General features: G+C 35.9%; 1 protein-coding gene across 3 annotated transcripts in view; it reads left to right on the forward strand.

Annotated features, from left to right (window-relative positions):
• Positions 1–14,460, forward strand: part of didum (dilute class unconventional myosin) — an 814,019-nt gene that overhangs the window by 706,056 nt on the left and 93,503 nt on the right. For all 3 annotated transcript variants that reach the window (XM_090373351.1, XM_090373360.1, XM_090373369.1), the window contains one exon: positions 7,205–7,294. In XM_090373351.1, the coding sequence (XP_090229477.1) occupies positions 7,205–7,294 (90 nt within the window). The remainder of the gene's footprint in view (positions 1–7,204; positions 7,295–14,460) is intronic.

A 14,460-nucleotide genomic window follows, 5' to 3' on the forward strand; every position in this document is an offset into this window, starting at 1 on the left:
GTTACACATCCTGATATACTTCTGTATACTTAGTTTTATATTTAGCATGCGTTTTCTCATATTTCTACTATCTTTTTCCTCTTGGCTTTTGTGTAACTTGCACTTTCAGCTTCACATTTTTATACATATATATACATCTGCATCCATTGCTGCTGCTGCTTTGCACGCTCTGGTGCATTTGTCATATCCAACCTATTTTTATTTTTTATTTTTCCACTATTTCTCCTGGTTTTAACCCACTGATATTATATTTTATATCAATTTAAGAATCAGCTATCTGATGCTATTCTTTGAATTTCAGCCACTTCTGTTTTATATCTTTGGTTAGTCTTGTTTGTTGCACATCCTGCCATATTTCTACATGCTTTTTAGTCTTAATTTTAACACAGATTCTCTATATTTTCAAGATGGATGTTTGCACCATCTTGAAAATATAGAGATCACTGGTTATCAATATTTTACAGCTCTCTTTCTTGTTAGTTTTATTACTATAAATTATTAATGCATAGAACTGCTCTTATGTGTTACTGCTTTGGTCACATTTTTCGTATTGACCATGTGTATTCGCGCTATCATTTACAGCCCCTTCTTTTCTATATAGACTTTCGATTTTCCGGGATAGAGGGTAAAAAACATATCCCGGATAATCGATTTCCCGGTTAATCCAAAAATACAGAAGTCCCCGACATACATAAGAGATACGTTCCAGGACTTCTTACTTCGTCAAGTTTTACGTAACTCGGGATCAACTAATAACATATTTCTACTATATTATTGTTACCAAATCTGAATAGAGAAATAAAAAGTATATATTAAAATAAATAAGAATGATGTTAGCTTTTCCTATTATTTTTATTATTTATTTTAATATATAATTTTTATTTCTCTATTTAATTTTTGGATTAATTTGATCATATTTAAATGGGGGTAGCGTTGATGATGTGCTAATGTTGCGTACGTACTGCCATCTATAGCCTAATTTGTCTCTATATATTTTCAGTTCAACTATCGTTTTGTCAGTGGTATGGTTTTGCCATGCGAGTACTAGGCTTTCTGTTTTATTATTTTTTGCTGCATAAGGACCACCGCTATGCAAATCTATTGCGTCTGTGGTTTGATCTTAGTATCATTCTGTCGTTGCATGGATTTGTTTAGCGTTCGAAAAGCAGTAATTCTCTGACTATTATTGGCCTTGTGGTCCTCTGTCGAGATGGGGCATAATGGTCGGTCTATTTTATTTTATTAATTTTCAGTTTATTTGGTTATGTAATGTTGTTAGTTTACGTTTCCACTTTAGTGAGATTTCACATAATTCAGAAACGGGTGCCATCGAGGTGCCGCCACTAAATTTCTCTTAATTGGCTTAATTTCTAAATTATTTTAGGAACGTTGCTTCAATACTAACCTTTTCTTCTTTAACCCCCCCCCCCCCAATATTTTTCTGTTATTGTTATTTTATTTGGTTCAGTTCATTTTCACTCCACTCCACTGGTTTGCCATGCTACTGGCAATATTTTATTTTAATTTAGCTTATTATATGCAACATGTAGTGGATTGTGCTTTTTCTGCTGCCACTGATGTTAGCTTTTCCTATTATTTTTCTTATTTATTTTAATGTATAATTTTTATTTCTCTATTTAATTTTTGGATTAATTTGATCATATATATACACATCTGCATCCTTTGCTGCTGGTTTGGTGCATTTGTCATATTTTATTTTTTCTGCCTTTTCTCCCGATTTTAACTCACTCGTATTTTATTTTATATTTTGTGTGTGCGTGCATGCATGTGCGTGCGTGAGTGAACATGCCTAAAATGGCAACTAGGGTAGATGAAATCTATCAAATTATATTAAAAGAGGCAGCAAAAGAGATAAGCAAACCTTTAGCACATAATTATGAGAGCATCCTCAGATTCAAGGGAGGTCCCTATGGATGTGAAAATGTATCCCCAGTTCACAAAAGAGAATCCGAGGGAGACACGAGTAATTACAGACCTGTTAGCTTGACTTGTTTAAGGAAAAATGGTGAAGTCAATGGTTAAAGAAGTAATGTTGGATCATCTATACAAGAATGTAGTTATACTACAGTCAACGCACGCATTTGTGAATCTCGTCTGATCAAAGTGATTGGATATTATAATGCAGTAAAAGTGTAACTGGATGTAAAAAATAATTTTGACATCATATATTACTTAGATTTCAAAAATACTTAGATTTCAAAAAAAAAACTTTTTGACACTAAAACTGTTCCACGTAAAAGACTGCTGTATATATTGGAGCAGTGTGGCATTAAGGGTAAGTTACTGCTGTGGATAAAAGGATGCTTGGGTGGGAGAAGACAGAGTGGTTATTAATGGACATTGCTCTTCTTGGCCTTCTGTTATTTGTGAAGTACCCCAGTGTTCAGTTCTGGGCCGTTGTTATTTTCTATATTTATTAATGATATTAATGACATATCAGGTGCATATTTAATGTCATAGTTTTCAGAAAATACATAGGTTAGCAGGATGGTTAATGACAGTAATCAGGATATTCTACTGCAAAAAGATCTAAACAAAATAGACAAATGAGATGAGAAGTGGCAATTAAAGTTTAACGTTGACAAATGCAAAATACTACATATGAGTAACAGTAATCCCAGAATAACGTACCAACTATGAGGTACCACACAGTGGGTAATGGAGAATGAAAAAGACCTGGAGGGTAATTGTGCAGTCAGATATGAAGTTCCTCGACCAGTGCAGATGGCCTGCTAGGACAATCCATGGAGTTTTGTCAGTGATACATAGGAAATTTTTGCCAGCAGGGATGAGGAAGTGATTATCCCATTATATAAGACAATGGTTAGGTCACATGTTGAGTACTACAATCGAAGTCTCGGGGTTTCATTTTAGGAAAGATGTGGATCTGTTAGAACAAGTGCAGAGAGGAGTAACAAGATTAGTGAGAGGAACCAAAGGGTGCTCTTATTGGAAAAGGCTTCAGTTCTGCAAACTGCAGCATCTGGAGATTAGGCACCTGCAAGGCGAACTGATTGTAGTATTTAAGGCTTTGAGTGGAGTGATTAGGCTCAAAGTTGATGGCATCCTGCACTTGTGTAGCCTACACACATTAGAGTGCTTAAGTTCAAATTGAGGACGTATGGTTGCAGGATAGATGCATGGAAATTTGCCTTCAGCTAGCAGGTGGTTGAAAGTGGATAGTTTGAATAAATTAAAGGAAGAAAGAATTAGAACAAATTTTAGAGGGGACAGACAGGCAATATGGGAAGTTGTCTTTCCCCCTCGTGATACTGCATAAGCTTGCTCATATGGTTTCATTTGCCATTATTACTACTAATACTAAAAATAATCACAATGACAAAGAGCAATGCATAGAAAGAATTGCAGAAACAGAGGTTGCATTTTGTGGTGAAGATAATTATTATCGTGCCAAATGTTTATTTGCGTCTTTTCTCATAGAACATAATCTTCTGCTGAGTTGTGCTGCTCATGCAGGTGCAGTGTTCAGAAATATGTTTTCCAGTAGCAAAATACCAAAGGTATATGCTTGTGAGAATAGCATTGTTGACAAATGAGATGCCACCTCCCATTTCACTTATTCATTCCCTCCAATAGTTTGTTTACTTCGTCCTTGAATTTATTTAAACTATCAGCTTCCACAACCACAAATGGAAGCTTGTTCCAGCAATCAACCACCTGCTGTCAATAGGCAAACTTCCGCACATTTGTTCTGCAACTATCCTTCCTCAATTTGAATTTGTACACTCTCGTGTGTATAGTCAGCAAGAGGAAGAATCCCAACAGAACTGAGATTGCTCAATCCATTCAAATTCGTAAACACCTCAATCAGATCACCTTGCAAGTTCCTAGTCTACAGATGCTACAATCTGCAGAACTAAAACCTGTCTTAGTAAGAGCACCCCTTTGTCTGCTCACCAATCTCATCACCTTTCTTTGTACTCATTCCCACAGTTCCACATCCTTCCTAAAATGGGGTGGGCCTCCAGACCTGTATGCAGTATTCAAGATGTGGCCTGACCACTGCCTTATACAATGGGATAATCACTTCCTTATCTCTGCTAGCAAAATTCCTGTATATCATTGACAGAACCCCAGGGGCTATCCTGGCAGCCTGTCTGCATTGCTGAGGGAACTTCATATCTGACTGCAAAATTATCCCCCCTCCAGGTCTTTTTCATTTACTGCTACCTATATGCAATACTTTGCATTTATCAATGTTAACCTTCAATTGCCATTTCTCAGCCCATGTGCCTAACGTTTATAGAGCATACAGTCATTAACTACCCTGCTAAAAACTTGGTACCATTTGCAAACTTGGACATTATTCCTGATATGCCTTCATCAGTATCATTGATAAATACAGAAAACAACAATGGGCCCAACACCGAACCATGAGGTCTCCACTAATAACATTAGTCCGCGAAGAGTAATGTCCATTGATTAAAACTCTGCCTTCTCCCACTCAACTGTCCCTTTATCCATAGCAGTAACTTGCCCTTAATGCCACACTGTTCAAATTTGTATAGCAGTCTTTTATGTGCAACAGTATGAAAAGCTTTCCTGAAATTCAACTATAGGATATCAAAATTATTTTTTGCATCCAGTTCCTTAGTGACCATCATAGTAACCAATCAAATTAGTCAAACAAGATTTCCCTTTAACAAACCAATGATATGTTTAAATTATAACTGCATCCTTGTCTAGATGATCCTGCATTACTTCTTTTACCAGTTGCTCCATTCTTTGTGAATTGGGAATTCACTCACATATCTCCAGTGGTGGGGACCCCCTTGACTGCAAGGATTCTTATAATTAAGAATATTGGTTTGCTTACTTCCTTTGCTGCTCCCCTTAATATAACTAGATAGATCCCTTCCATCCCAGGTGCCTTTCTTATATTTAGCTTCAACAAGAAGTGAAGGAAGATGGTTGTTGTTGGTTTGTTGTTTAATGGCACAAGGGCTGCTAAGGCCATATTGTGCCTTAAGGAAGATGGACTTAAACAGTTTAAAACATAGGGGAACTAACAAGTTCACAAGGACTCTTGAAGTATAACACAATGATTCTAAATTGTGCTGGCATTTTAACAATTCCTGATATCAGTGCCAAGTGTGAGGGAATAATCAGCTTGGTTAGAAAAATGAGTTTATTTCTTTTCTTTCTGGGCTTTGAAAATGCTCCTGACAGCCAAGTCTTGATAGTGGGGCCACCGTTATGAACAAAACTTTGACTCAACATTACTGGATAGGGCAAAGTCTGCAAATGTACCTAATGTTAAAGAAAATATGAAATTTTTTTTAACATTCACAGTGCACTAGAAATTAAATTACACTGGCAAAATCAGTTGATTTATTATTATTATTATTATTATTATTAGCCATATGGTACAAGGAAGCCTGAGGCTTATGCTGCACCAGCCCAAAAAAAAAAAAAAAAAATTCCCGAGTTACCCTCCTGTATGTGTGTGAGAGAGAGAGAGAGAGAGAGAGAGAGAGAAAGGCATCACCAAGAAAGAGAAGAATGATGATATCCAGCTCAGGACCCTGGGTTTGCCAATTGTTCTTCTTTTTTGTTTCGGTAATGACTGCTATGTCAATATTTCTGTTTTCTAGTTCCATGGTCAGTTCATCTAATTTGTGATTTATTCCCCTAACGTTCCAAGTTGCTACTTTAAGTTCCTTAATCGTAGTCCTATATCCATTGCCTAGGTTGTTACCCTTGAGATCCGTCCAGTTTTTTCCCTTGAGCTTATTTCAAGTATTTAGAATGTCCTCCGGATAGGTTAGCAGTCTTTCGTGGGGTAAGTCTCGTGGTGGGGCTGCCACCTTATTAATGTATATGCACGTATACATGCACCCATTCTTACTCCTAGTTATCCTAACACAGTCCATGTATTTACTTGTTCCTTGATGACCTTAGCAGGGCTAGAAATCTGTGATGGTCTGCCAGGGCCATGCAAATGGGAGGTGTATTGGATGCACCGCAAGAAGACCCCCAATCTAGGGAGCCATCAAAGTCTCAGTATAAATAAACGAGGTAACTTATCCCTTTTGCATCTGGACCACCAAGTACTTTACACAGCCCTGCAATCTGCTTTCCAAGCTGCTACATCTTCCAATAGAAGCAGTGCAAGAATCGCCTTCACCTCTAGTTAATCTATTAGTCTGCATACTGATAATTAATGCATATTGATACTAAAGTGGTGTTATTTTTTAATATTTTATTTATTTGGGTTAGTTTCTTAAAGTGCACCTATTATGACAGCACCTTTTACAAAACTACAGGGTTAATTATTCATTGCATCATTGGTATACTTCTGAAATGAATATAAACAATTTTATTTGAATTAAAAATAAAATTGTTTATTTTTAAGAAGTACAATGGTTGTATGGGATGGTCTCTCTCTCTCTCTCTCTCTCTCTCTCTCTCTCTCTCTCTCTCTCTCTCTCTCTCTCTCTCTCTCTCTCCAATATGTGTGTTTAGTTGTGCTAGCTGTACGATTGCAATTGTGCTGCAACTCCTCATGCCACAACCATTTTATATCTTATAGAATATTTGAACAAAAATCCACAGGCTGAAAAACGTTAATGTGTTTATTAAGCATACTGGTAAACAATCCTATGGTTTTATTTTAATATAAAATGTGCATTTTGCCAGTGAAATTTAATTTCAAATGCACTGTGAATGTTTATACTTGTATACTTGTAAAAAAATTTCACATTTTCTTTCATAATAGCCTACCAGAGACTTTGAAACTACTGGTACTTACAACTGTCCAATCTCCAGTTTTTTGAAAGTTAAAAGTTGGTAGCTATTGGTATTGTCTTATTCAAACACATAAAGGGTTGTTAAAAGTAGGCCCCTATCATTCACATAATACATGAACTTAAAAAAATGATAAAGAAAAAAGATTGCATTATTATAGTCACTGGTTTTACTCTTTTGTTGAATCTAAATGAATTGACATTTTTGATGATTTTCCCTAAAGTGCAGCAGCTTAGTTCCATTTGAGGGGTTATATCATATATGTGATAGTCTGAGATATTTTATAACTTATCTCATGTTAAATTATATCTTAAATATAAAAATATTTAAGATATGGCAGTTTATACTTGTATCTTATTTTGAATGAAATAATAATATATAACATTGTTTTCATTGTGTGTGTGTTTTTTTTAAGAAACGTCATGAAGATCTAGAATATACAGTTCTCTGGTTAGCCAATACCTGCAGACTGCTTCATAATTTAAAACAATACAGTGGAGATGCAGTAAGTAATATATTCTTATTTAAATTTCATCATATTGCTTTGAATATAGTCAGTGATATCATTGAATAATTGCTACTTTTTTTCTTTCTTTTTTTTTTGTATTATATGAAAAAAACCCAGCATGAGAATTCAAATTTTATCTGAAAGTTGCAAAAATTTTCTAGAACAAAACAAGTCTTTCTGTAGACTAATAATCAAGTTCTTATTAAATTAGATAAATTGTGAACATATAAGGAACACAGTGAACGTATGAGAAGGAACTAATAAGTTTGCGGCATAAATGTGAAATAGTAATCTATTATTATGATGACCTCCTTGTTCCATTGTTATCTAATTAATGCTCAAGTTAGCTGTGTTATTTTGAACATCTTGATTTGTTTCCAATTTTTGTTAGAATTACTACTGGCTTGCCTGGCCTGCTGTATATTAATCTGTATATGACTTTACCAAGTGTGTATTTACAGGCCAATTTGTATGTTGTGTGGACTGAAAAAAAAAATAAATAAATACATGGAATACTTCTCAGAGTTGGGGAGGTGCTGCCCCCTCCATCTAAGATTGGCTACTCAGCCGTGGTTGAAAAAAGCCTTTAGAAATTACTCTAGTCATATGAGGGAATAAAACCAGACCCTCTCCAAATGAGTGAGAAGATACTGTACCCACTAAAATTCCACAGAGGACATCTCCTGTCTGTTATATATTCATTACAATTAAATCTCATCTTTTATGTATAAATATAGTGAAAGTGCATCAGAAATACATAGCTATATCCGAATAAATCAGAATATTAGTAAAATGGCATCGTTTTAAGTTATATCTCATATTGTGAATACCTTCACAACGAGTTGCCATGATATTGCACTACTTTGAATAAGTAACGCTTCACCTAAGGGGAAGACTAATGTTACTTATTCTCAGATGGATACCACCACCCAGACGGCACCGTTTCAGGGCTATTTCACCCTTCTTCGGTGGGTGGGTAGGTACCCGAGTGATGCAATGATGGCAAAACAGTTATGAAGTATAACTCCACAGTATGAGAGATGCCTGATGGTGTATCATGTATTTAGACTCTAAAGCGTTTGGGGCATAAGCCTCAAGCTGTGGAAGAGTCTAGACCAGAATTTCCCAACTGGGGTCCATAGAAGCGTTGAGAGGGTCCACAAGAAAAAAATTGTATTTCAGTGGTCCATAATATGAGCTAAGGGGTTCATGATAAAATATTATAAATAAAATAATTTGTTAAATAAAAATAATAATAATAAAAGAAACTAATGTCATAGAAAAGTCCAGAAATTCGCAGTTAGAAGATACTCGTATTTTCTGGAACCTTCTTTAGTTGAAGCAAAAAAAAAAAAAAATTCTTTCCATAGAAAATTCTCGAAGAAGAAAACATTATTTAAGCACCGACTGATCTAGAAAGAGTCAGTCAGTCAGAGGCAATCATTTCATTCTATAGTGAGTAATCGGCATCATCGTGATGAAATCTATTGTTTATGTTATTGAACGTTATTGTTCCGGTGAACTATATTTCCATTAGTACCTACAAGCATTTCCAACATTAAATATTATAGGTTAATAATATTATTGTTTTCAGATTACCCATGGTTCATGCAAAGAAGAAAACAAGACAATATTTGACTGAATATCTGTCGTTTGGTTTTATTGAATCACCAGATAATATCACAAAACCAATGTGTCTTATATGTATGACTGTGCTGTCTAATGATAGTATGAAGCCAAGTAGTTTTCGTCACCATTTAGAGACAAGGCACAGCAAAAAGAAAAATAAATCAGTGGAGTATTTCCGAAAACTACGAGACAATTTTCAAGAAAGAAACAAATTGGATTAGATTTTTAGTAAACAAGCAAGCAATAAAGATAGCGGTTTATTAGCATCATATGAAATCAGCAAAATAATAGCAAAATCTGGAAAGCCACATAGCTTTGGTGAAACTGTCATCTTGCCTTCGATATCAGTTGTAATTTCAACAATGTTAAACAAAAATGCACGTGAAATTATCGATAACCTTCCTTTGAGCAATAACACAATATCCAGATGCATTGATGAAATGTCTGAAGATGTAGAAAATCAACTTATTGCTCAATTACGAGTGAAACAGTTTGCAATGAAACTCAATGAATCAACTTTGATGGGCAATGAAGCACTTTTATTGGCATATGTAAGATGTATGGATGATAATCAACTCAGAGAGGAAATGCTTTTTGCAAGATTCCTCAAAACAGATACTAAAGGTGAAACAAAATTTAAGGAATCCAGTCTTATTTTAGAGAAAAAATATTCCACTCGAAATTTAATGGCTTGTGCTACTGATGGCACTCCTTCCATGGTCAGTAGGTACAGAGGGTTTATCACGCATTTAAAAAATGCATTGCCAAAAGTATTTTGCCTACATTGCGGGATTCACCGCCAACATCTGGTGGCGAAGAGATTGAGTGGACGTCTTCGTGAAGCCTTAACTCTTGTAATAAAAGCTGTCAACCTCATTAAGGCTAATGCTCTTCAAGATCGTCTCTTTCGCAAATTTTGTGATGAAAATGAAGGATTTGACTGTCTTGTACTGCATACAGAGGTGCGATGGTTGTCTAAAGGCAATTTTCTTCATCGTCCTTTGGGACAGTATTGTATCATTTCTAAACGAAAAGGAGATTGGAAAACAGTTGGTTGCCGTGAAAACAGACATATTTTACCTCTCAGATGTGTTTGAAAAACTGAATTCTCTTAATAAGCTGCAGCAAGGACATAATTGTGATTAAATATCTAGCAAAGAAGCCATTAATGGATTCCTAGAAAAACTCAAATTGTACAGTCTTAACATCTCACACCGTGCATTTGACCAGTTTCCAAACCTTGCTTCAGTTAGCAGTGATTTAAAAGATGATGATTGTGTTGTGTATGTTGATCATTTAAAAAAAAATTATGGAGACATGCAAATTCGGTTCAAGGACCTACTAGAACTGAATATCCTAGATTGGGTGCTGATTCCATCTGAGGTAAATGCTGCTGATGTTGAAATTGATTTACAAGAGGAACTTGTTGAATTGCGGTCTGATGAGACAGTCCGAAGTCTATTCAAAAAAGGAAAGCATGATGTATGGAAGAATAGTGACATTGCATGTAAATAACCGCTTTTATGGGAGACAGCTAAAATGTATGTCATTGTTTTCCCATCATCATATTTTGTGGAATCTGGCTTTAGTCGTGTAACACAGTTGTTAACAAAAAATCTTAATCGACTTGATGTAGTAAAAAGAGGTGATCTTCGTCTGACTCTCACAAAATTGGAGCCAGATATTAAAATGCTAATATCAAAACATCAGCCACAAGGATCTCATTAGTAGGGCCTATTTAATGGGATCCTATTTAATAGCCTTAGGAATAAATTTATATATGTTGTTTGAAATAGTATTTTTTAAAATTTTTTTATTTTTTACTAATTCTGTCATTACAAGTAAAAATATGTTTCAGTTTTATCAATTAAAATTTTCAAAATTTGTAATGTACATTTTTTATATTATATTGAATTGTTTAATTATTAGCTTTTACTAACCTATAAATAAATATTTCATTTAGGAATATTACATATGCGTATATGGGGGTCCACATACATAAAGTTAGGACTCGGGGGGGGGGGGGGGGGGGGGGTTACACCACAAGCAAAAAAAAGGTTGGGAACCCTTGGTCTAGACTGTATAAATATAGTGCAAGTGCATCAGAAATACATAGGGCCAAATAGCCCTGAAACAGTGCCGTCTGGGTGGTGGTATCCATCTGAGAATAAGTAACATTAGTCTTCTCCCTAGATGAAGCGTTACTTATTCGAAGTAGTGCAATATTATGGCAACTCGTTGTGAAGATATTCATAATATGAGATATAACTTAAAACGATGCTGTTTTACTAATATTCTGATTTATTCAGATATAGTTATGTATTTCTGATGCACTTGCACTATATTTATACATAGCCTAGACTCTTCCATAGCTTTGAGGCTTATGCCCTAAACGCTTTAGATGTAATCTTTTATAAATGTGCTTTCAAATTTCAAGTGAAAGTAATTTACCCTTACATAACTAGAAAAATTGTACATATTTAATACTACACTGTGCTGAATATAAATAATTTTGAAATAATTAATGAAAGTACACAAAATTAAGACAACTTGTGAGCTCCACAATTAGTATTTTTGAAGAATGCGAAATTTGTGATTTTCTGAAAATGTTCTTCAAAAAGTTCGCCAGTGATATAACAGAACATGTGCCACCGAGTCAGGTTCCTTTCTACTAAAACCATGACAGCAAAGTTTGTGATAATTACAGAATAGCTATCTGAACAAAATACCCACATTTCTGTCAAGACATTTATGTCTCTGCTGCTGCAGATACCTAGAGAACAAATTGAGGAAGGACGGATGTCGGATAGATGTGCGGAAATTCGCCTTTAGCCAGCGGGCAGTTGGTTTGTGGAATAGACTTCCATCGCTTGTTGTTGAAGTTGATAGCCTAAACAAATTTAAGGCTCAGCTGGACAGGTATTTCGAACGAATTGAGGGGTGAAATGGGAGTAGTGGTTGTTTTTTTTTTTTTTTTTTATTGGCTGATGCTGAATAAGCTTGCTTTCTTGCATCATATGCCTCTACTAATGCTAATGCTAACAATTAACAAATATGAGCCACATGACTGTTCACAAATTCTAAATTCTGTTACTGGTTATTCTGGAAGCATCAACAGGTACAGAAATATATACAGCATTTAAAATTGCATGTAAAAGGTTTGATCAAAATATTTAGTGAATGTTACAAAAGATTGGCCTCTGTAGCCGAGTGGTGAGGAGCGGGAGTGCAGTAGCACACACTTTTTGAGTAGACTGGTGTTCAAACCCCTGACTGCTAAATATGGTCAATCTGCCAACCTTCACTGGACGAGTGACAGGTTATGGTCCATTTCTCTCAACATGAATTATTTAGGAGGCTTCCATCCTGCAAGTGGATTGATAATGGCTGCAGTTTACCCCCCCCCCCCACTTTTTTTTTTACAAAAGATTAATTTTATAATATAATAAATTTCGATATAATTCCTTCCTGTAATCACATATGCTTACCACTGATCAAAACATTTTTGGAAGTCTTTTGTGAATGCATTTAGGTAGTTCACCATGCTTTGAATGAATTTCTTGAATCAGCTCAAATTGCTTTTCTTTTATGTCCTATTTTAGTTTTAGGTATAACCAAGAGTCACATGATAAATAACTCAGGTTGATGTGACACTGCATATTGTTATGTTGACAAAGCTAACCATATTGCAATATTTCAGATTGTTTAAGGCAGATTGCATTTCTCAACTTTTTTAAACTTTTTGGAAGTACGCTGCATTAGCAGTCTGGACTTGGCATGTCATGGCCTTAGTCACTCATGCGGCATAAAAACTAATCAATCAATCAAAGCATTAGCAGTGGCAACTTGCAGGACAAATTCTGATAACAACATCCTCTCATTTATGAAAAAATTTAATCAGCATTTTTTGTAAATGAGGGGATGTTGTTATCAGAAAAGTTGTTAGCATCATTTCATGCACTTTCATGGCTAAATTTCCAATTTACAACAAAATTTGATGTTCATCCATTGTTAAAATTTTGTCATATTTAGTCGATACAACAAATGAGAAAAACAAGTGTTCACAAAACAAAATTCAGCTAGACTGACTTGAAAAAAAAAAAAAAAAACCCTTAGTATGGGTATGTCTGATGCCATTGTAAGCCCAGCTGGCAATCTTTTAACTACCAGTATGCATTCAGGAATTATAAGATCATTCACCAAATGTTTTGATCAAACCCTGCATTTATGAGGGTGGTCCAATAAAGAATTGTCCTCACCACTTCCACATATCACAGTATCATGATATTTTGTGTGTAGCATCATACATATCTCTGTACTAAAGGTGTAAAATTTCAGCCCTGTGCCTTAATTTGTTTTTCTCTTACAGAGCTGAACATGTGACGAGGCAGCATCATGGACAAAGTTTAAGCCAGAGCTGTAATCCGCTGTCTGTTCTTGAAGGGGAAATCTCCTAAAGAAATCTACAAGGAGATGATTGCTCTATATAAGGATGAAGCCCCATCCTATGGCATTGTGAAGTACTGGCATAGACAGTTTAGGTGCGGTCAGACATCAGTAGAATCTGAGCCCATTCCAGGTCGTCCCCATTCAGCCATTGATGACAGAACAATCAGAAAAGTGGAGTCGTTAATCATGGAAGATCACCGGATATCTGTGCATGAATTGTCCCAGGAGGTGAAGATTGGTGTGGGCTCTGTTGAAACAGTCCTTCATGATCAACTCCATTTATGGAAATTGTGTGCAAGATGGATTCCCGATTATTGACTGATTTCCAGAAGGCTGTCAACAACAGAAATCACAAGAGTTGTTAGCCCTGTGCCAAAAAAATGAGGAAGCCTTTTTCTCTCGTCTAATCACTCAGGATGAAAGTTGGATACACCATTTTGACCCTGAAAGTAAAAAGCAGTCCATGGAATGGTGACATCGTGGTCTCCCCCCCCCCCCCAAGAAGGCAAGGGTCCAAGTGTCAGCAGGAAAGGTCTTGCTGACAGTGTTTTGGGATGAGAAAGATGTAATAATGACTGATTACCTGCCAAATGGTAGAACAATTACAGGTGCCTATTATGGCAACTTACTCACAAAATTACGGGAGAAAATCAAAACATGTAGGCATGGTATGCTGTCCAAAGGTGTGAGAATGCTTCAAGACAATGCCCCAGTTCACACTTCTGAAATTGCAACAACACAAGTGGCCACTTGTGGATATGAAATACTGCCCCATCCAGCCTACTTACCCAATCTTGCACCATCAGACTTCTTGTTTCCTTCCCTCAAATCATTTCTTCGGGGGACCCACTTCCCTGACGACGAGACACTCATTTCTGCAACAGAGTCATGGTTCAAAGACCAACCTCACCACTTCTACAAAAATGGTATCCGTAGCCTCATCCATCGATGGGAAAAATGTGTACATCTGCACAGTGGCTATCTAGAGAAGGACTAAAATATGTGCCAAGAATCAACAGGCTAGCATCTCTGCAGCTAGGTCAGGGCAATTCTTTATTGAACCACCCTCGTAAAACTGCATTACA

The sequence above is a fragment of the Mastigoproctus giganteus genome, chromosome 1 (assembly GCF_048544385.1).
Source record: "Mastigoproctus giganteus isolate SK-2022 chromosome 1, ASM4854438v1, whole genome shotgun sequence".
Taxonomy (NCBI): Eukaryota; Metazoa; Arthropoda; class Arachnida; order Uropygi; family Thelyphonidae; genus Mastigoproctus; species Mastigoproctus giganteus.